The 20,541-nt window shown below is 47.2% G+C and overlaps 1 protein-coding gene across 5 annotated transcripts in view; it reads right to left on the bottom strand.

The window, feature by feature from the left end:
* The window catches only part of FAM193A (family with sequence similarity 193 member A), a 187,801-nt gene that overhangs the window by 89,790 nt on the left and 77,470 nt on the right, over window positions 1–20,541 (bottom strand). For all 5 annotated transcript variants that reach the window (XM_063619653.1, XM_055245846.2, XM_055245845.2 and 2 more), the window contains exons 3-6: window positions 14,418–14,551; window positions 13,225–13,392; window positions 8,772–9,006; window positions 113–237 (exon numbers count right to left, since the gene is read on the bottom strand). In XM_063619653.1, the coding sequence (XP_063475723.1) occupies window positions 113–237; window positions 8,772–9,006; window positions 13,225–13,392; window positions 14,418–14,551 (662 nt within the window). The remainder of the gene's footprint in view (window positions 1–112; window positions 238–8,771; window positions 9,007–13,224; window positions 13,393–14,417; window positions 14,552–20,541) is intronic.

Below are 20,541 nucleotides of genomic sequence, written 5' to 3'. Positions count from 1 at the left end.
TTTTTCCTGCAAGAACTTTCATACTCGCTGGTACTCAGGTACATGCACACCAGTCAAGAGAAAAGACCGTGCTGTCACACCACAAAGACATATATGGGTTAAGGCAAAATACCTGATCTGTGACACCAGTGCAGGCAAGTTGCTCTGAAGAAGTGGTTCCGAAAAGACCAGATTTTCAAACAGGTGTTTATTATGCAGTTCCCATGTCACTTGGAACTTTTTCAAGTGTTCATTTTCCTGGTTAAGAAAAAGTAAAAGATAAACAGAAGATGTAGTGAATTGCTAAAGACTTGAAAATTCCCAGAGGGATTCCCTCCCCCCTCCCCGTTTCCCCCACCACGCACTCATCCCTCTTCACAGGCCCAGAGCGTTCAGCTTATGAGAAGTGCTGCTCCCTGTATGTCCCAAGGCACACAGTGGATCAGAACTCTGACTACACGGACATGGGCTTCAGCAAGCCTCCCCTCTAAAACGGCAAGTTTAGAAGGGCCGCAAAGACAGGGTGACAGGTGTGCACAGAGACAAAGCAGTAACTGCACGTTTGAGAGTCATTTCTCACAATTATACTTTTAAAATGTAATGAAAGCCCTTACAATTCAAACAGTTTAGATACATCAAGTCCCTCAATGCCAAAGGATAACAATTTTCTTACCTATGGAGAAACCTTCCATTCTAATTAATACACACAATTTCTCCACTTGCAAGACCCTATTAGAGGTAAAGTTTTTTGTCTTCCTAATAATCGTAGGCAAACTCGTCAATTACTTTAGAATATACCACGAAAACGGAGAAGTGTCCCAGTCATCATAGAGAGTGATGTCAGCAGAGATGTACAGCAAACCCCCAACACAAGATCACTGAGGTTGATGCCATTATTACCTTTCCTAAATGTAATGTTCACATTTAATAAGTCTTGCTACAACCATGCGTGTGTGAATCCATGCTGCCCTCTGTCAACTACATGGACACTACTTGTGTTCATATCACGTTACATCTTTGGGTGAATGTTCCTGACTTCAACAACTGCCAGCACTGGAAGCTGCACTTCATCATGCTTGGCTACTCCACGTCTCCTGAGTCGGGTCACTCACAGACTGGGTTTAGAGGTCTGCTCTTGTTTACAATATAGCCAAGATGAGTTGATGGAGACCTTAGCAAATGAACGACACAAAGACTTCATTGTTATGTCACCTGATAACCCTAGTTGGTATGGGGGCTCAGAGAACAAATTATAATGATTATAATGATTGAAAGTAAACACCTAAAAACACATTTGGAGAGAGCACACCAGTGATACTGCTAGACCACTGTGTGCCAGCCTTGCTGGATACAGCTCTGTTTTCATACCTGGAAACACAAGGATTGAGATTCAGCAATGAATCTATGGCATCTGCAGAAAATCTCAAGCCTTCCATTTTGTTAACATTTCCAATACTTTTCCTCATCGTGTTTTCACCAGTGCCTCCCAGATTGAAACATCATCACTCCTGTTTCACACCAAGCATATCTCAGAGCAAGCACACTCAGTACAGGAAAAATGCATGTGGCAGGAGACCAGGGCCAGGTAACTGATACCCAGCCCCAGGCTGGAACCCACAAACGTGCTCGTAATAATGAAGCAGGTGAAGTGCCAAGCCCATGCTGCCCAGGCCCTGTGCCAGGTACGAGGACACAAAGACTACCTCCTGCTACAGTAGTCCGTTGCTCTCCAGGGGTTCCCGGGGAACAGAAGAGCAGGCAGTGACCTGACTTACGATTCAGCTACGAGACAAAGAGTACATGAGAGTGAATGCAGCACCTGGATCAGACCAGGCTGGCAACTAGCTGAGAGAGGGGCCTCCTGGAAGAGCTGAGGCTTTGCCTGGCCTCCCTTGGAAACCTCTGGGATAGCCGTTTCCACCTGCCTGTCTATGAGTGGAATCACAAGTCTGGCTTTCTGGGCCAGTTGCTAATGGTCACTGGGTGAAGGCTAATTTATGAAGATATTTGGCATTTTTAATAAAATCTAAAATTACACCTCTAGGTGAGGCATGCAAGACAAACAGATATCAGACTCACTTCACAACCTGAAATCAACTTGGAGTTTACTTAAGTAACACATGTTAACACCTGAGTGCCTAGCATGCCAGGCACTGTCCTTAGTGCTGAATTCAATGCCTCCAGTAAGTTCCCTGTAAACCTGGTACTGCCCTGCCCATGCCCCATCGACAGGTGTGGAACCAGCATAGAGGGGCTCGAATAACTGGACCGGGGCATGCAGGGGTGGGGTCTGCAGGATATGTCCTCACAGCTCCTGTGAGAGGTGAGGCCTATGGAAGAACTGCTGAGCTAGAGGCAGAAAGGCTTGTCAGTGACCTAAGGGCAGGCTCTGCAACTGTTCTCACTTCCCACCACAAAAAAGGTTTGGGGATTTGAAAGAAGGAAGAGAAGATGTTTAGAATGTAGTTCCTACAACAGACAGAAATAACGGGATATTTGAGATCTTTCTGTCTTTGTGGATGAAAATTTAGACTTCACTATTATAGCCTGGTGAGGTGTTTCCTAGATGACTAGAAGCATAACTTAAGCCTAGTGACAATTTTTTTTTTTTTTTTAGATTTCCTTTAAAAAAAAAAAAATTGAGCGATTGGTTGATTGACTGAGACAGGGTCTCACTCTGTCGCCCAGGCTGGAGTGCAGTGGCGCAATCTTGGCTCACTGCAACCTCCGCCTCTCAGGCTCAAGCAATCCTCAGCCTCCTGAGTAGCTGGGACTACAGGTGTACACTATCACGCTCAGCTAATTTTTGCATCTTTTATAGAGACGGGATCTCACCATGTTGCCCAGGCTGGTCTTGAACTCCTGGGCTCAAGTAATCCGCCCACCTTGGCCTCCCAAAGTGCTGGGATTACAGGCGTGGGCCACTGCGCCCAGTCCCCCAATTTTACTTTAATATTTAAAGTAAATACAAAAAATGTGACTCATTATCCTGTTTGACCCCCTAGGCAGTGTGGAATAAACCTCACATGAGGGCATTCTCCAGTGAAGTTGCATTTCTGAGAATACCTTTCTATGTCCAAGAGTATCCAGTGAGTTCAGCAAAAAACAGTAGAATGGGGGTGCTGTTCAGAAGAGCTAACTAGCTGGCAGAGTTTGCACAGCAAATTAACATGTTGCTTCAAAGAAAACAAATGACACAATCTGTGGCTAATCATAAAATCTGAGCTTTCAAGCAAAAAAGAAAACTTTGGAAAATTTGCATTTGCTGCTGTTGGCTTGAAAGATCCTACATATTTAAAGAGCTTTCTGATGAGATCAGTGCTGATATGAACAAATATCTTTTTTATATTAATAAAAATGTCAACATCCAGAAGATACTCAGTGAATCAATATTTGCAAAATGACCTATGAATGACACTAGCAAACCACGTATAAGTAGAGAGTCCATTCATGGGGTGAGCTGGAACCTGTGGATTTTAATGGAACAGAGTAGGGTAAGTTGAGTGATACAGTTTCAGACTACATCGCAACTAACCATTAAGAAACTCTCACGCGTTGGTGTACTCTCAGAGAAGATCTATCAGGATTTGAAGAGGCTATTAAAATATTCTTTCTGGCAGGGCGCGGTGGCTCACGGCTGTAATCCCAGCACTTTGGGAGGCTAAGGCAGGCGAATCACGAGGTCAGGAGATCGAGACCATCCTGGCTAACACAGTGAAACCCCAACTCTACTAAAAATACAAAAAATTAGCCTGGCATTGTGGCACCCACCTGTAGTCCCAGCTACTCGGGAGGCTGAGGCAGGAGAATCGCTTGAACCCAGGAAGCGGAGGTTGCAGTGAGCTGAGATCATGAGGGACAGAGTGAGACAGAGCGAGATTTTTTTTGAGACAGAGTGAGACTCTGTCTCAAAAAAAAAAAAAAAATTATTCCCTTTTCCAACTAAGACTTCGTCTGAAAAAAAAAAAAATTCGTCCTTTTTCCAACTACGTATCTGTAAAAAGTTGAATTTTCTTCAATAATTTCAACCAGACAACCTATGACAACAGACTGAATGCAGAAGATGAGACTCCCACTGCTTTTACAGAGAGATCTGGAGAGGTGTGGGTGACCCGCTCTTCTTAAGAAATATGTTGGCTGAGCGCAGTGGCTCACGCCCGTAATCCCAGAACTTTGGGAGGCCGAGGCGGGCAGATCACCTGAGGTCAGGAGTTCGAGACCAGCCTGGCCAACATGGTGAAACTCCATCTCTACTAAAAAAAATACAAAAAAATTAACCAGGTGTGGTGGCAGGCACCTGTAATCCCAGCTATTTGGGAGGTTGGGGCAGGAGAATCGCTTGAACTCGGGAGGCAGAGGTTTCAGTGAGTCAAGATCACACCATTGCACTCCAGCCTGGGCAACAATGTTTTATTTTGGAAAATAGTTACTTTTACATGTGTAATTTATGCTACATTATCTAATGTAAAAGTGTATTATTTGTTACACTGTCTAATATATGTTAAAACATGCAATTTATGTAATCTAATGAGAGCTTACATTTTTAAAATGACAATAAGCATTTAAAAAATTTTCTCAGTTTGAATTTCAATACAGCAAGTACTGATATAAGTCTGCATAAAAAAGCACACTTCAGGGTCCTAAATTTTTAAGTATAAAGGGGCCTGAGTCCAAAACTGTTGGGAATTATTGCCCTGAGACACTGAGTTTATCTTAAGCTGGTGCTGCATAGATCACCGGATGGCACTGTAACAATGTGGCTATGAATTTGTGAAGATTTTTGGGTCCTGATTGGAATAACCCAACCATAAAAAGAGATCGGCTGGCATTAGTCGGTAAGAAATTACTATTACCGTCAGTCTTCATGGATGTGACAATGGAACTGTGGCTACATAAGATAATGAATGACTATTTTTAGAGACACTTATTGGAATATTCTAAGACAAAAAGCACATTGTCTGGGACCCATATTAAAATACTGCATCAAAAAGAGGGAAGAGAAAGTGGAAGAAAAAGAAGGCATAATGAAGTCAGAGTGGCAAAATGCTGATTAACTGTGGATCTGGGTAAGGAGTACATAGATTCACTGTAGTCTCTACCCAGAATCCAGAATTACACATTACAACATCTCACAGACCATTTTCAACAAAGTCCTGTGTTTTGTGTTTGAGATCACTTTTTCTTTGATGTTCTGTAGCTGTCACTATACTATATCCAGAGAAGGATTTTTCAACATCTTATTTGGGAAATCTGATATGCTTCCTTGCTGAACACTAGTATTTTTCAGTAATTCTGAGAATTTCTCAGCTATCATCTCCAAAAAATATGTTTTTGTTTCTAGTTTTGATATTTTTTCAAATCTGATCATTCTTTAGAGTATTAATCCTTAACTCCCAATTTCAAACTTTTACAAAGCTTCTTTAAGCACAGTTAACAAAGTTACTCTATATTCTTTTTTGAAAATTTAAATATCTTTGTTACGTGATTCTGTCTATTGCTTCTGCTGGCTTTTAACTGTACTGTCATGAACCTTGTGTCTTATGACTATTTTTTACTGTGAGCTGCTCATTTGGCGTGATTTTATCTATTCAAATTCTCTGAGGTCAGATTGAAGGTGTCCAGAGGTGATCTGCACGCTGCCTAACGTTACCAGCAACCCTGGACCACTGTAAAGTAACTTCCAGGCTTGGGCTGTTCATACCACACCAACATTTATTCAGACTCCAGCTCATGTGGCAGCTGGCTGACAGCTACCAAGTCTCTGGGAAGCTGTACTCCCTGCATCCCCACCCCAAGGCCACGAGAGCTGCAGATCCCTGCTGTCCCTTTCGGTGCTTGGAGTTTCCACTTCAACCTTACTGGTGTCGTCACTTACAGCCCCAGCATTATGTGCAGACCCCATCCTGGGGTAGGTTATGTCTCGTCTCCCAGGATCAGAAGAAATCCTCGCAGCAAATGCTGACTTTCAAGCCCATATATTTCTCAGGATTCCAGCTTTCAATTGGTTTTTCACCACTACGACTTATTCCCTTTCATGCCATCTCAGCCATACACTTTAAAAGATTTCGTCTTTTTTTTGACATGGAGTTTTGCTCTTGTTGCCCAGGCTGGAGTGCAGCGGCACAATCTCAGCTCACTGCAACCTCCACCTCCCAGGTCCAAGCAATTCTCCTGCCTCAGCCTCCCAAGTAGCTGGGATTATAGGTGCGTGCCACCACGCCAGGTTAATTTTTTGCATTTTTAGTAGAGACGGGGTTTCATCATGTTGGCCAGGCTGGTCTCTAACTCCTTGACCTCAGGTGATCCAACCACCTAGGCCTCCTAAAGTGCTGGGATTATAGCCGTAAGCCACCATGCCCGGCTTATTTTTTTTATTATCTAGTAAATTCAGTTGTTTCCCTTGGAGGAAGGAATAGTTAAGGGTATCTAGTCTGCTGGACCCCTAGAAATCAATGTGTATATTTCTATGTGTAAAGGAAGTGAAAAAAGACACTAATCAAACAGCTTCTGAGTGTATGCATTTTTTTGAAGCCACAAGAAATTATTTCTTTTTTATTTTGTTTTGTGTGTGAGACAGAGTCTTGCTCTGTCGCCCAGACTGGAGTGCAGTGGCGCAATCTTGGTTCAATGCAACCTCTGCCTCCCAGGTTCAAGTGATTCTCCTGCCTCAGCCTCCCTAGTAGCTGGGACTACAGGCGCCCGCCACCATGCCCAGCTAATTTTTGTATTTTTAGTAGAGATGGGGTTTCATCATATTGGCCAGGCTGGTCTCGAACTCCTGACCTCAGGTGATCTGCCTGCCTTGGCCTCCCAAAGTGCTGGGATTACAGGCGTGAGCCACCGCACCCAGCCTCAAGCCACAAGAAATTATTTCTACGTAAACTGCTAGGAATTTGCTCTAATAAATATAGTTCAAATTAATTTTTCTCAGCTTCATAAAACAGTGTCCTACAGTAACTATCTGAGGAAGCGCAGACCTCGCCAGCACTTTCTGGAGAGTAGCAACAGCTGCTGTCTTCACTACCAGAGTCTCTCTGGGCACCAGGTTTAGGTGGGCTGGAGAGCATCCTTCTTAACCTGAGCCAATGTTCTTGCAGAAGACAGAGGAGGGGCTCTGGATTTGAACCTCTGAAGGGCAGGCAGACTCTCAGGTGGAGACGGGGAGGCAGTGCTGCAAGAGATGCCAGAGGAAGGACGAGGTACCAGAAGGAAGCCTGGTGGCACTACCCAGTGGACTCAGACCTTGAAACAGGATAACTGCTTCCCCGCCCCGCCCTCACCCCTCACCCTACCCATTCACCTCACTACCTCTTCTCAGAATAGATATCTCCCCATGGCTTGGTGCAGTGAAGCTTGAGGAAGTCTGTGAACCCCCTGAAATGACTTACAATTACATGTATGTAATTTTTTCTTTTCTTTTTGAGATAGGATCTCACTCTATTGCCCAGACTGGAGTGCACTGGCTCACCACAGCCTCAACCCTGAGCTCAAATGATCCTCTTGCCTCACAGCCTCGAGTAGCATGCGTCATCACGCCTGGTTAATTTAATTTTAAATTTTTTTGGTATAGATGGGGTCTCCCCATGTTGCTTAGGCTGGTCTCAAGCTCCTGGGCTCAAGTGATCCTCCCACTTTGGCTTCCCAAAGTGTTAGGATTACAGGTATGAGCCACCACGCCTGGGCTGTATGTAAATTTTTCTAAGAGGGTCCATCAACTTGAGAATCAGATCAAGACCAAGGCCAATGCTTACTGTGTATGTTTCAAAATGTAGGTTTACCACTAAGAAAGCACCCAAAACTAGATGCTCAGCCCTCTCGCCATGTGATGCCCTGTACGGTGGTCCAAGTCCCCAACTGCAAGAAAGCTCTCACCAGATGTGGCCCCTCAAATTTGGACTTCTCAGCCTTCCTAACCATAAGAAATAAATTCCTTTTCTTTATTTAAAGAAAGAAAGCACCCAAAACTAGCACCCAAATACAGTTAAGTATTATTTAATAATAAAGTTTAAGTGATGAAAAACTCCATAGACTATTAGTAACAGTCAAGGAAGCTTTGAGGGCTTGTCTCTGGGACGCATGGTCTCCTTCCAAAGCACGGGGGCACTGAGGCTGTTGAGGATTGTCCGCAGCCTACTCGTAACCATATTTCTATACCATGCTCCTTCCACACGATGTAGTGATTCCTCCTTTGAGGCAACTGGACCCATCTGTGTGTCTCTTTTATTAGGACTGTCAGATCCCCATTGGCAATGATGGTGATAGGGCCTGTCTTGAGACTACAAGCAGATCTTTAACTCAGTGCCGGCTTGCTGAGTGAATGCGTGCCTGCACGAATGAATGAATGCCACTGGGCTGTAAACAAGCTGTTCTCTACAGCCTTCATGCTCTTCATGGGCGTTTCACCTAATACCAGCTCTGTCTACAGCAACGGAAGAATGAACAACCTAAGTAAGACACCGGAGATTTCTCTGTCTCCTTATAAAGGCACACATCAGTGCTCCCCCTCAAACTGCCCCCATGTCTTGTTCCCTGGGCCTCAAGGTCCTCCAAACGGTCTTCCATGAGGTGTCACCTGGTTATCAATCCACCCAATGCTTTTATCCAGTGGAGAAGTCCAGAGGAAAGACAAAGAGGAGAGGAAACAGGTCCTCTCCCGTAGAGAAGAGGGGCCTGTGACAGTGTGTGGGGGTGTGACAGCGAGGTCAGCACACATGCGTGAGAAGCTTCCTTTTGCCACATGCTTCTCTTCAGTTCATCCAAACAGAAAGAAAAACACGCGTTTTCTCTCTTACCAGAGTGCCAAGGAAGGTGCTGATGGAGCGTGCGGCCTGGCAGAGGGCGCCGTACTCCTCAAGCAGGAGGGAGATGAACTGGTGCGCTTGCGGTGGGCCCTGCAGGCCAGATGGTGCCTTCACCTTGGCCGCAGCCGACAGCTGCCGGAGCAGGCGGACCTTCATCTCCAGCACATACTCTCGAGCTTGCTGTTCCAGACGCTGGTACAGCTGGTAGGGGTCCCTCTCGCAGAGCCTGCACAGAGAAGAGGGTCACTAGGGCCTGCCTACCAGGGCCCGTGGGTGCTCTGATGTCAGTGAGCATCTTTTCCGAAGCCCTTCCACAGGTGACCACCTCTGTATGACCACACAGTCATCTTCCTCACAACCACCTGTGAGAAGCACGATCATCCTACCTAACGGATGGGGAATCTGGGGCACAGAGTGTCACTAGGGAACAGGAAGTGACATTTATTGAGCTTTCTCTGTCCAGCACTGTTCGTGCATGTGCACTAATTCAGTTCGCTGTGTGTGGGTTCAGTGCCTGCATTACAGAGGGGACATTTTGGCCCACACAGGTTGGGTGAGTTGTGTAAACTCACACAGCTGGAAGAGCACACTACCACTTCTCAGCAGCTGGCCCCAGATGAACACGCTCAGACACGAGGCTGGGGACAACTCCTTTAAAGGCTTATGTGTTAACAGGTAAAAAGCACTGATCCCAGGAGAGGTGCCACCTGGCTGCAGGTACGGGGCAGCCTGCTCTTTCCTTCTATCTAGAAGTGCAGTGTACAATCCAAATCGGTTTGTATTAGGCTTATCAAAAGAGGAAACTTTAGACACAGTTTATCTTTTTTTAAAAATTATCCCACCAAAAAAGCAATAAAGGTGTGTAAAATAAAATTTGTAGGCTGAAGAGTAGGAAAAAAAAAAATACATGCCCCATGACTAAGCCAAAAATGCAATGAACATTTTCATGAATTTCAGGCCAAACTTTGGGATAATCCGTTATTTTTGTTGACACAAATATGTGTATGATAATCCACATTTTTTTTTTTGAGGTGGAGTCTCACTCTGTCACCCAGGCTGGAGTGCAATGGTGTGATCTCGGCTCACTGCAAGCTCTGCCTCCTGGGTTCATGCTGTTCTCCTGCCTCAGCCTCCCGAGTAGCTGGGACTACAGGTGCCCGCCACCACGCCAGGCTAATTTTTTGTATTTTTAGTAGAGACGGGGTTTCACCATGTTAGCCACGATGGTCCCAATCTCCTGACCTTGTGATCCGCCCATCTTGGCCTCTCAAAGTGCTAGGACTACAGGCGTGAGCCACTGCACCTGGCCGATAATGCACATTTTAAAACTTATTCTACAGTACTGGCATTGCTATGGTTAAATTTAATTGTATTTTAATCCAGGAGCCTCTAGATGGAAACCTAAAACCACTGATGTATTAACAAAAATTTGTCCATAACCCGTCACCAGGAGAAACCAGTTTGAGTTCATCACTCTAATAGAAACGAGTTGTAAAATGTATTAAACTACAGCTCCTGGATTTTACATAGTAAATCCTTTCACCTTCTACATACCACATTATGTCAAAAGAAAAGAAAGTTGTCACCTGTTCTATTTTTAAATTGCCATATTACCTAGGCTGTAAAAGACAACTGCCAAGTAAAATCTTGCAATGGAACATGTGAAGCCTTATGGAAAATGTGGATTAAAAAAATAGTGTAGATAGATGGGATTCCTATTATGGTTAGTACATTTCAGACAGACATTAATTTTTTGAGCATAACAACTGTAATTTCAACTACTAGTATAAAAAACTGTCCTCTGAAACAGAATGCATTTCATCTGCTAAAAGAAAGCCACAGAAGAGTCAAATTTTGAGAGACAACCAAACTTAGAAGCAGACTGGACACCCACGTCACTGTTCTCTTAGCATGTCGGACTTAGATCCCTTCTTTTTTTGTCTATTTCTGTATTTTATAAATTTAAGGAAATAACCATGTGATACTTTTGCAAACAGATTTTTTTTAAGTTATATAAAAAGGAGGCAGCGGGGTGGGGCGCAGTGGCTCACGCCTGTAATCCCAGCACTTTGGGAGGCGAGATTGAGACCATCCTGGCTAACACGGTGAAACCCTGTCTCTACTAAAAATACAAAAAATTAGCCAGGCATGGTGGCGGGCGCCTGAAGTCCCAGCTACTTGGGAGGCTGAGGCAGGAGAATGACGTGAACCTGGGAGGCAGAGCTTGCAGTGAGCCAAGACTGTGCCACTGCACTCCAGCCTGGGTGACAGAGCGAGACTCCGTCTCAAAAAAAAAAAAAAAAGAGATAGCAATATGCTGAAGATGCTACGGAAGCTCATTCCCTAATTCACACATACATTCAACAGATACTGGCACATCAACTACACACTGGCTGCTACTCTAAAGTACTGAAGTTGCAACGTTAATAAGCTGTGAAGTCATGGGTTTGACATGAAGGTTATACATTTTTTTTCCTAATACTCACTAGGAAACCTAACTTTCTTTGTTGTTTTTTTGTTTTTTCTTTGGATTTTACTCTGTTGCCCAGGCCGTTGTGCAGTGGAGCGATGCTAGCTCAATGCAACACTGAACTCCTGGGCTTAAGAGCTCCTCCTGCCTCAGCCTCCCAAGCAACCAGGACCACAAGTGTGCTTCATCACACCTGGCTAATTTTTTTTATTTTGTGTAGAGACAAGTCACTATGTTGCCCAGGCTAGTCTTGAACTCTTGGGCCCAAGCAATCCTCCCAAAGTGCTGGGATTACAAGTGTGAGCCACCATGCTTGGCTGGAAACCTAACTTCTAATAAAAGCACATACCACAGAGAAGGACCTCATGCAATACCAGTGGCTCACAGGTCAAACCCTGAACATACTTGGCTGAATTCAATGAGTTAACCTAATGTATGGCTAATCACTATCCCTGCCTCCAGGACAGAATCTACTGCACAGCAAATATCAGTTTATAAAACTCCCGCTGGGCGCGGTGGCTCATGCCTGTAATCCCAGCACTTTGGGAGGCCGAGGCAGGTGGATCACAAGGTCAGGAGATCGAGACCATCCTGGCTAACATGGTGAAACCTCATCTCTACTAAAAATACAAAAAATTAGCCGGGCGTGGTAGCGGGCGCCTGTAGTCCCAGCTACTCGGGAGGCTGAGGCAGGAGAACAGCGTGAACCCAGGAGGCGGAGCTTGCAGTGAGCAGAGATTGCGCCACTGCACTCCAGCCTGGGAAACAGAGTGAGACTCCCTCCGTCTCAAAAAAAAAAAAAAAAAAAAATTAGCTGGGCACAGTGTCAGGCGCCTGTAATCCCAGCTACTCAGGAGGCTGAGGCAGGAGAATCGCTTGAACTCAGGCGGCAGAGGTTGCAGTGAGCTGAGATTACACCACTGCACACCAGCCAGGGCGACAGAGTGAGACTCCGTCTGGAAAAAAAAAAAAAAAAAAAAGCCTCCCAAATGTGCTGCATTCAAAATGTGAGAAAGAAATCCAAATGAGAATCAACCCATGAAATGGCCATCTCATATCTGTTGCTTTCATTTGAAACATTTCAAAAAACATAAAAATATGTTATGTTGCCGGACACAGTGGCTCACGCCTGTAATCCCAGCACTTTGGGAGGTCAAGGCAGGTGGATTACGTTAGAGACCAACCTGACCAACATGGTGAAATCCCATCTCTATTAAAAATACAAAAATTAGCCAGGCACGGTGGTGGGCACCTGTAATCCCAGCTACTCTGGAGGCTGAGACATAAGAATAGCTTGAATGCGGGAGGCAGGGGTTGCAGTGAGCCAAGATCACGCCATTGCACTCCAGCCTGGCTGACAGAGCAAGACTCCGTCTCAAAAAAAAAAAAAGTTACATCAAACTATAAGGAATAATAAAAATTATGGCCACCTCAAATTCTGTGTGGTTACTGAACATAACGTACCTGCTGAAGAACGGCTGAGGCATCATGAGAAACAGCCACACAGCCAGGCATGCCTCAGCTGTCTTGGCCTCATGAGCCACAGGCACATACACAAGCTACCCAACCTCACAGAGCCCCCATTTTCTCACTTCGTAAATGGGCTAACTCGGCCTTTCTCCTTGGGTTGATAAAGGCAAGAGTGCTTGTAAAAGTACTCTGCATCATCCCTGGCACAGGGGGACTCAAAAAGGAAGGTATTATCATCAGTCTTCACACAAATAAGTGACAGAAACATTTCTTGTGTAATTATATAGGCAACAGCGTTTCATCGGAATCAGAAAAATTCAAGACATTTGGCCTAGGGGGCTCACTTTTGCCAGTTCATCTGTTGCAGTCTTGACAGCCACCAAAGGCTGAGCAAACCCACCTGAGCACTGTCTAAGGAAAGCCCATCCTGAAAGGAGTGGCTCCAAGTGCAGCGGGGAGGGCAGGGGTTTGCATGGGGCCACAACAGGAAAGGGCAGTATGTACCTATCCACGAGCTCCTTCACTCCCTCCTTGTCAGGCACCAGAGACTGGTCCTGGTCATCTGCCAGCGGGGTTCCTGCCTGGCGGTAGATGCAGCGCACCGTGTAGCGCACTTCTGACCAGTAGTTCTGCAGCTGCTGAGGTTCCCGGTCCGCCTCTGCCGAAATTTCTCTGTGAGACAACACAGGAAGGTTAGAAAGTCACCACAATCTGCTGCCCTTCCTCACCTAGCACACTGTCCTCAGAGGACCTCCCAGGCTCTTGCACCTTGCCCAGCTCCCAGGAGCCGGCAATCAGACTGCTGTCAGTGCAGGGGGGGTGATAGCATCCCCAGCACAGCTCCTAGGGTGCACTCTGTGTAAGATCTTAGCCACTGCACAGATGACAGGAGCGTCTGTGGCTACTGTCCACAATTAGGGTACCCACATCCCCACTGCTGATCTGGCCTTAACCTCCAAGGTACCTAATGGGCAGCTTTGCCCCCACTCTTTGGCTTCCACTTGGCTACATGCATTCCTTCCTGAGCCAGAGCACAGAGCGTTTTTAAATGTGCTCCTGGGCTGGGCTTGGTGGCTCATGCCTGTAATCCCAGCACTTTGGGAGGTGAAGATGGGCTAATCGTTTGAGTCCAGGAGTTTGAGACCAGCCTGGGCAACATGGCAAAGCCCCATCCCTACAAAACATACAAAAATTAGCTCGACATGGTGGTGCGCGCCTGTAGTCCCAGATACCGGGACTGAGGTGGGAGGATCACTTGAGCCTGGAAGGCGGAGGCTGTGGTGAGCCGAGATCATGCCACTGCCCTCCAGCCTGGGGGACAGAGCCAGACCCTGTCTCAAAAAAAAAAAAAAAAAAAAAAAAAAAAAAAAGATGAGCTCTGGGGCTCTCCCCTCAGCCACTGAGCGGTAGCCAGTCAGGCCCTCCCCCATCGCTCCCCTCATTCACTGAGGCTGCTCTTAGATTCTGATTATTTAAGGACTCCTCCTCCTCTTGTTCTGAGGATGCTTCCTAGTGCCAGTTCCTCAAGAGCAGGAGTTCTTGTCTTACTCATATGGTTCTTTCTCTCAATAGCGAAGCAACTGCCTTACTCTTGTTGCTGTCTGTCACATTAGCCCAGTTTCTCGGTCCAGCTCCAATATGCAGGTCTGCATGTCATTGTGGACAGGTGTGAGCAACGTGGCACACACGTCACATACCTGCGCTCACTGCAGGCCTCGCACGAGCATGCGGTGTCTGAAGGCAGCGTCTGTGCGCCCAGAGCGAGCCTCCCACCACTGCCGGCCTCTGGCTGGGAGCCACCAAGCGAGGAGTGAAGAAGAAAATCTTGGCTCTGTTTTAAAAAGAGAACAGAATAGACCAGTTATGTTAAAATGTTCAAGGCATCAATTTTTTATTAACTGTTCAGAAAAATGCCTTTAAAAAAACTGTAAAATCTAGACATTGAAAAGACACTATCTTGGCTGGATACAGTGGCTCACACTTGTAATCTCAGCACTTTGGGAGTCTGAGGTGGGTGGATCGCTGGGCAACATGGTGAAACGCCAATGCTACAAGAAATACAAAAAATAGGCCGGGCGTGTTGGTGCCCGCCTGTAGTCCCAGCTACCCAGGAGGCTGAGGTGACAGGATCACTTGAGCCTGGGAAGTTGAGGCTATAGTCAGCCGTGATCATGCCCCACTGCATTCCTGACTGGGTGACAGAGACATTGTCACACAGACACACACATACACACAAAGAGGAAACAATTCGGCTGGGCATGGTGGTTCACGCCTGTAATCCCACCACTTTGGGAAGCCAAAATGGGAGGACCACTTGAGCCCAGACGTTTGAGACCAGCCTGGGTAACATAGCAAGACCTTATCTCTATTTAAAATTTTTTAAAAAGTATAAAAATTAATTTATATTAAAAGGAACAGTTTTACTCCCAGTGTCCTAATCAGCACACACAATGACCACCTCAGTGGGCACCTCTGGAAAGTGATGTGCCCATGGTTGCCTGAGACGGCACATGGTAGAAACCTAGTGGCCTCTCTGAGCCTAGCATCAAGCAGCCGGGGCAGAGGCCTCTCCGTCCTGGGGAATCCCATAGCCTGCACTGCCTGCTCTGAGGAACAAGGAGGCTTAAGAAAGAGAACACTTGGCCAGGCGCGATGGCTCACGCCTATAATCCCAGCACTTTGGGAGGCCGAGGTAGGCGGATCACCTGAGGTCAAGAGTTCAAGACCAGCCTGACCCACATGGTGAAACCCGTCTCTTCTACATATACAAAAATTAGCCAGGCATGGTGGTGCATGCCTGTAATCTCAACTACTTAGGAGGCCTAGGCAGGAGAATCGCTTGAACCTGGGAGGCGGAGGTTACAGTGAGCCGAGATCGCACCACCGCACTCCAGCCTGAGAAACAGACCGAGACTTTGTCTCAAAAAAAAAGAGAGAACACTGGGCAAAGACCTTCCTATGTCCCACGCCAAAAGGATTTCACCAACAACAACTAGAGAACACAACATAACCTTAGGCTCCTCCTCCTGCTCAGTTACCCACCCATCGGCACCGGGGCTCCTTCTAGAAGAGGCCCTGAGAAGGACTCTACTCCTTGGGAACAGGGGCTCAGGTCTCAAAGCTGAGGGTGCCCACAGGGTGATGCAGGGTGCTAGAGCATTCCCCAGGCTCATGACAGGGGCTGCCAGCTCCATAATCATTGCGTCCCCCTGACCCCCACAGCATGGGGAAGAGAATCACAGTCACAAGAGAGACTTCCAGAAAGGAATTCACCTAAGTCATGAGTATTGCACTATTCCCACTCTGGTCTCCACAAGGAAAAGTGTGCTCTCTTCACCAACCCCTCCCCCAGTCAAGCATGAAGCCACTGAGACAAGCCCCCAGAGAGACAGGTGGTGGCCTGTGGCAAGGAGCCTGGGGCTCACCCTGGGCTGGACTTGGCGAGGTCTGTTCAGATGCTTGCATCACCCCAGCCTGCTGCTGAGCCAAGTACAAGGAAAATCCCAAGGGCCTGTGGCGGATGCTGTGGAGTTGGGGCACACAGACACTGGTGCAGGCCTTGCAGATAAGACCCTGCAGCAGAAAAGCCTGAGCATTGCTAAGTGGGCAGAGGATTAAGACAGCAGGGGACCGGCCGGGCATGGTGGCTCACGCCTGTAATCCCAGCACTTTGGGAGGCCGAGGCAGGCAGATCACGAGGTCAAGAGATCGAGACCATTCTGGCCAACATGGTGAAACCCCGTCTCTACTAAAAAAGTACAAAAATTAGCTGGGCGTGGCGGCACTCACCTGTAGTCCCAGCTACTCGGGAGGCTGAGGCAGGAGAATTGCTTGAACCCAGAAGGCAGAGCTTGCAGTGAGCCAAGATCGTGCCACTGCTCTCCAGCCTGGTGACAAAGCAAGACTCCGTCTCAAAAAAAAAAAAAGCAGGGGACCTAGCTCAGCTGCTGCCAGCACACAGGAGGGTAAGAGCTTGTGTCATCCTGAAAGGATCCCAGCCCAAATAGGTCCTACTGGGGAAGCAAACCCCAGAATTACACCATGAGGGAAGGGGGGCAGAATGCGGGACAGCAGTGGTAGGGGATGGGGGGCAGGCTGGTTGTGTCACACAGAGTTTCCACTAGACAGTCCAGCACGAAGTCCCTACCAAGGTTTCAGAAGTGCCCAAAGGTCTGAATGTTTTGCTCTGTTCTGAATGTTTGTGCCCCCGCCCACCCCCGTTCATAAGTTGAAATTTTAACCCCTAAGGTAATGTATCAGGAAGTGGGGCCTTTAGGAGGTGATTAGGTCATGAGGATGGAGTCTTCGTGAATGGGATTAGTGTCCTTTTATAAAGGAGGCCCCAGAGAGCTGCCACGTCCTTCCACCGCATGAGGACAGCGAGAGAGCACCAGCTATGAACCAAAGCTCGGCCCTCCCCAGGCACCAATCTGCCAGCACCTTCATATTAGACCTTCCAGCCCTCCAGACTAAAAGATATAAATGTCCGCTGTTTACAAGCAGCCTAGCTCATGGTATTTTGTTGCAGCAGCCTGAGCACACTAAAGCAGCACCCACCCCAAGAAAGAGCCGGCAACCACTGGGCCACCCATTAGGACCACAGGCCTAGTGCTAGCGGGCCAAAAAGAACCCTAGACAACCCAGCAGAGAACAAAGACCCCCAAGTCTCCGCTCCAGTGCCCCTTCTCCATCCTGGAGGAACAGGACAGGCATAAGAAAGCAGGACATACACCACCGCCCTCCGCCCTTGGGGACTCCTGCCATCACTTAACTTGAGGGGAAGAGGCTTTGAATTAATTAGATGAGACATTTAGGTTTTTTTTTTTTTTTTTTTTTTTGAGACAGGATCTCGCTCTATCACTCAGGCTGGAGTGCAGTGGTGCAACCTCGGCTCACTGCAACCTCCACCTCCCAGGCTCAAGCAATCGTCTCACCTCAGCCTCCTGAGTAGCTGGGACCACAGGCATGTGCCACCACACCTGGCTAATTTTTTGTATTTTTGGTAGACACAGGGCTTCGCCATGTTGCTCAGGCTGGTCTCAAACTCCTGACCTCAAGTGATCCGCCCACCTTCGTTTCCCAAGGTGCTGGGATTACAGGCGTGAGCCACCACACTCAGCCACATTTAGGTTTTTATGTAGACTGGACCTGAGTACCTGAAAATGAGGCTATTCCAATACCACAAGTGGCTGGAAGGCCATGGAGCTCTGATTGATGAGGCATGGCAGGGAAAGGAGAAGGCAATGGTAGAAGAGGCTGTTCCCTAAGCGAGTCCGTTCCCTTCAACAAGCTTGTTCCATCCCATGCCCATCTAACAGCAAAGGTGTCCACTCCACCTCAATCCTAAACACCTCCACAATCCACCCACTCTTCCTCCGCTGCTTCCAACCCAGTCTAAGCCATCATCACCTACCTCCTGCCTGCACAGCTGCACTGGCTCTCTCCATTGGCACACCTATTTCCATATGTACCTGCTAATCATCCATTCTCCAGGCAGCAGCAGAGTGAGATCACAGAGCTCCCTACATAAAACCTCTGTTCTCCTCTACGTCGCTTAGGAGCAAATGCCGTATTTCTTACCACAGCTTTCAAGGTTGCTCAGGTCAAAGTTCTGCTTTTAAGTCACTGCCCTTGCTCCCTTTGCCTAGTACCCTTAGCCAGTGAGCCTCTGATTGGCTTCTGGTAGACTGTAGAATACTGTCCCATCAGGCCTCAGCAAAAAGATCACCTACTCAGGGAGGCTGGTTGAGTCAATTAATTTTTTTGCCTCTCAGCTCCAAATCCACCCTTCTTCACCACACTTACAATGAAGGAGCTGCATCCTGTAAACATTTCTCCTCTGCCAGCAGGTAGGTACAATGTGTGGTCGTGTGGGTGGAGGGTGCTACATGGACACTGAAGAAGAAGGGGTCTCCCTCTAGGTTCCTGTGCTTTTCTCATCTTGCTCTTACCCTGAGGCAGCTCCTCATCAGTGGTGTGTGGGGGACTGAGAGGCACGCACTCTCCAGCACTCAGTCCCAGCCTGCAGGACCTCAGGGAGCCTCTCTGCTACCCAGTGGGGCATAACGACACCCCCTCCATGTCAGGGCCTCTTCCAAGTTTGTTCCTTGAGTCCCCTCCCTAAGCTCCCGTTAGTGGCTGCTCCCTAAATCTGCCCTGGCCATATTCTTTAGCGTTCACTTCACAGATCTGGGTGGCTGACCTGTCGCTACTTATTAATTATTCCTTTTTTTTTTTTTTTTTGAGATGGAGTTGCACTCTTCTTACCCAGGCTGGAGTGCAATGCTGTGATCTCGGCTCACTGCAACCTCCGCCTCCTGGGTTCAAACGATTCTCCTGTCTCAGCCCCCTGAGTAGCTGGGATTACGGAAGCCCACCACCACTCCTGGCTAATTTTTGTATTTTTAGTAGAGACGGGGTTACACCACGTTGACAAGGCTGGTCTCCCAACTCCTGACCTCAGGTGATCCCGCCTGCCTCAGCCTCCCAAAGTGCTGGATTACAGGCATGAGCCACCACGCCCTGCCACTTGCTAATTATTCTTTATGTCAAAAATGTGCTTGTTCTGATTATGAGTGTGGTGCCCATCTCCTGAGCTCTGGCTTACCCATCAACCTAAACATCCCAGTTAATCTCCTCTATTAAACTGCTATCTGAAATCCTGGTGTTCTACTTGCATTCTTGTTTTTTTAACTGTCTTCAACACTGGAATATCAGTTCATGAGAGCCAGAACCTATCTACTTGCTCACTATGGTACATCAGCACCTATGATCATGGCTGGAATGCAGTACACTCAGAAGAGCAATCAAGAACTTGAAAGCAACATTTCCTGGAGACAAAAGATGAAGGTAAGTCTTAAAATAGGGTACATGATGACTATATATTAAATCCTTAAACGTGTCCCATTATAGCACTCATAATATACAGATTTAACCTCAGACATGTTTCACCCAAGTCTAACACAATTTAAAAGAAAAATAACAAAATCCAGCAATTAACAATGTAAAATTCACAATGTCCAACATCCAGTAACAAAACCAAAAGCAGGACAATGACTCTTAAGGAGGAAAAGCCAATCAATAGAAACAGATCCCCCAGGCCAGGTGCAGTGGCTCATGCTTGTAATCCCAGCACTTTCAGAGGATGAGGTGAGTGGATCACTTGAGGTCAGGTGTTCGAGACCAGCCCGACCAACATAGCAAAATCCTGTCTCTACTAAAAATACAAAATGTAGCCAGGCATGGAGGCACAAGCCTGCAATCCAAGCCACTCGAGAGGTTGAGGCAGGAGAATTGCTTGAACCGAGGAAGGGGAGGTTGCAGTGAGAACAGATCGTGCCACTGCACTCCAGCTTGGGTGACAGAGAGAGACACTGTCTCAAAAAAATAAAGAAGGAACGGAAAGGAAAGGAAAGGGAAAGGGAAAGGGAAAGGGAAAGGGAAAGGGAAGGGAAAAGGGAAGGGAAAAGGGAAGGCTAAAGGGAAGGGAAAAGGGAAGGCTAAAGGGAAGGGAAAAGGGAAGGCTAAAGGGAAGGGAAAAGGGAAGGCTAAAGGGAAGGCGGAAGGGAAAAGGGAAGGCTGAAGGGAAGGGGGAAGGGAAGGGAAGGGAAGGGAAGGGAAGGGAAGGGAAGGGAAGGGAAGGGAAGGGAAGGGAAGGGAAGGGGAAGGGAAGGGAAGGAATTCCCCAGGCCAGGCACGGTGGCTCACGCCTATTATCCCAGCACTTTAGGAGGCAGAGGCGGGCAGATCACCTGAGGTAAGGAGTTCAAGAGCAACCTGGCCAACGTGATGAAACCCCATCTCTACTAAAAATACAAAAAT

This window comes from Symphalangus syndactylus, chromosome 16 (genome assembly GCF_028878055.3).
Source record: "Symphalangus syndactylus isolate Jambi chromosome 16, NHGRI_mSymSyn1-v2.1_pri, whole genome shotgun sequence".
NCBI lineage: Eukaryota > Metazoa > Chordata > Mammalia > Primates > Hylobatidae > Symphalangus > Symphalangus syndactylus.
This window is presented reverse-complemented; position numbering and strand designations above follow the sequence as displayed.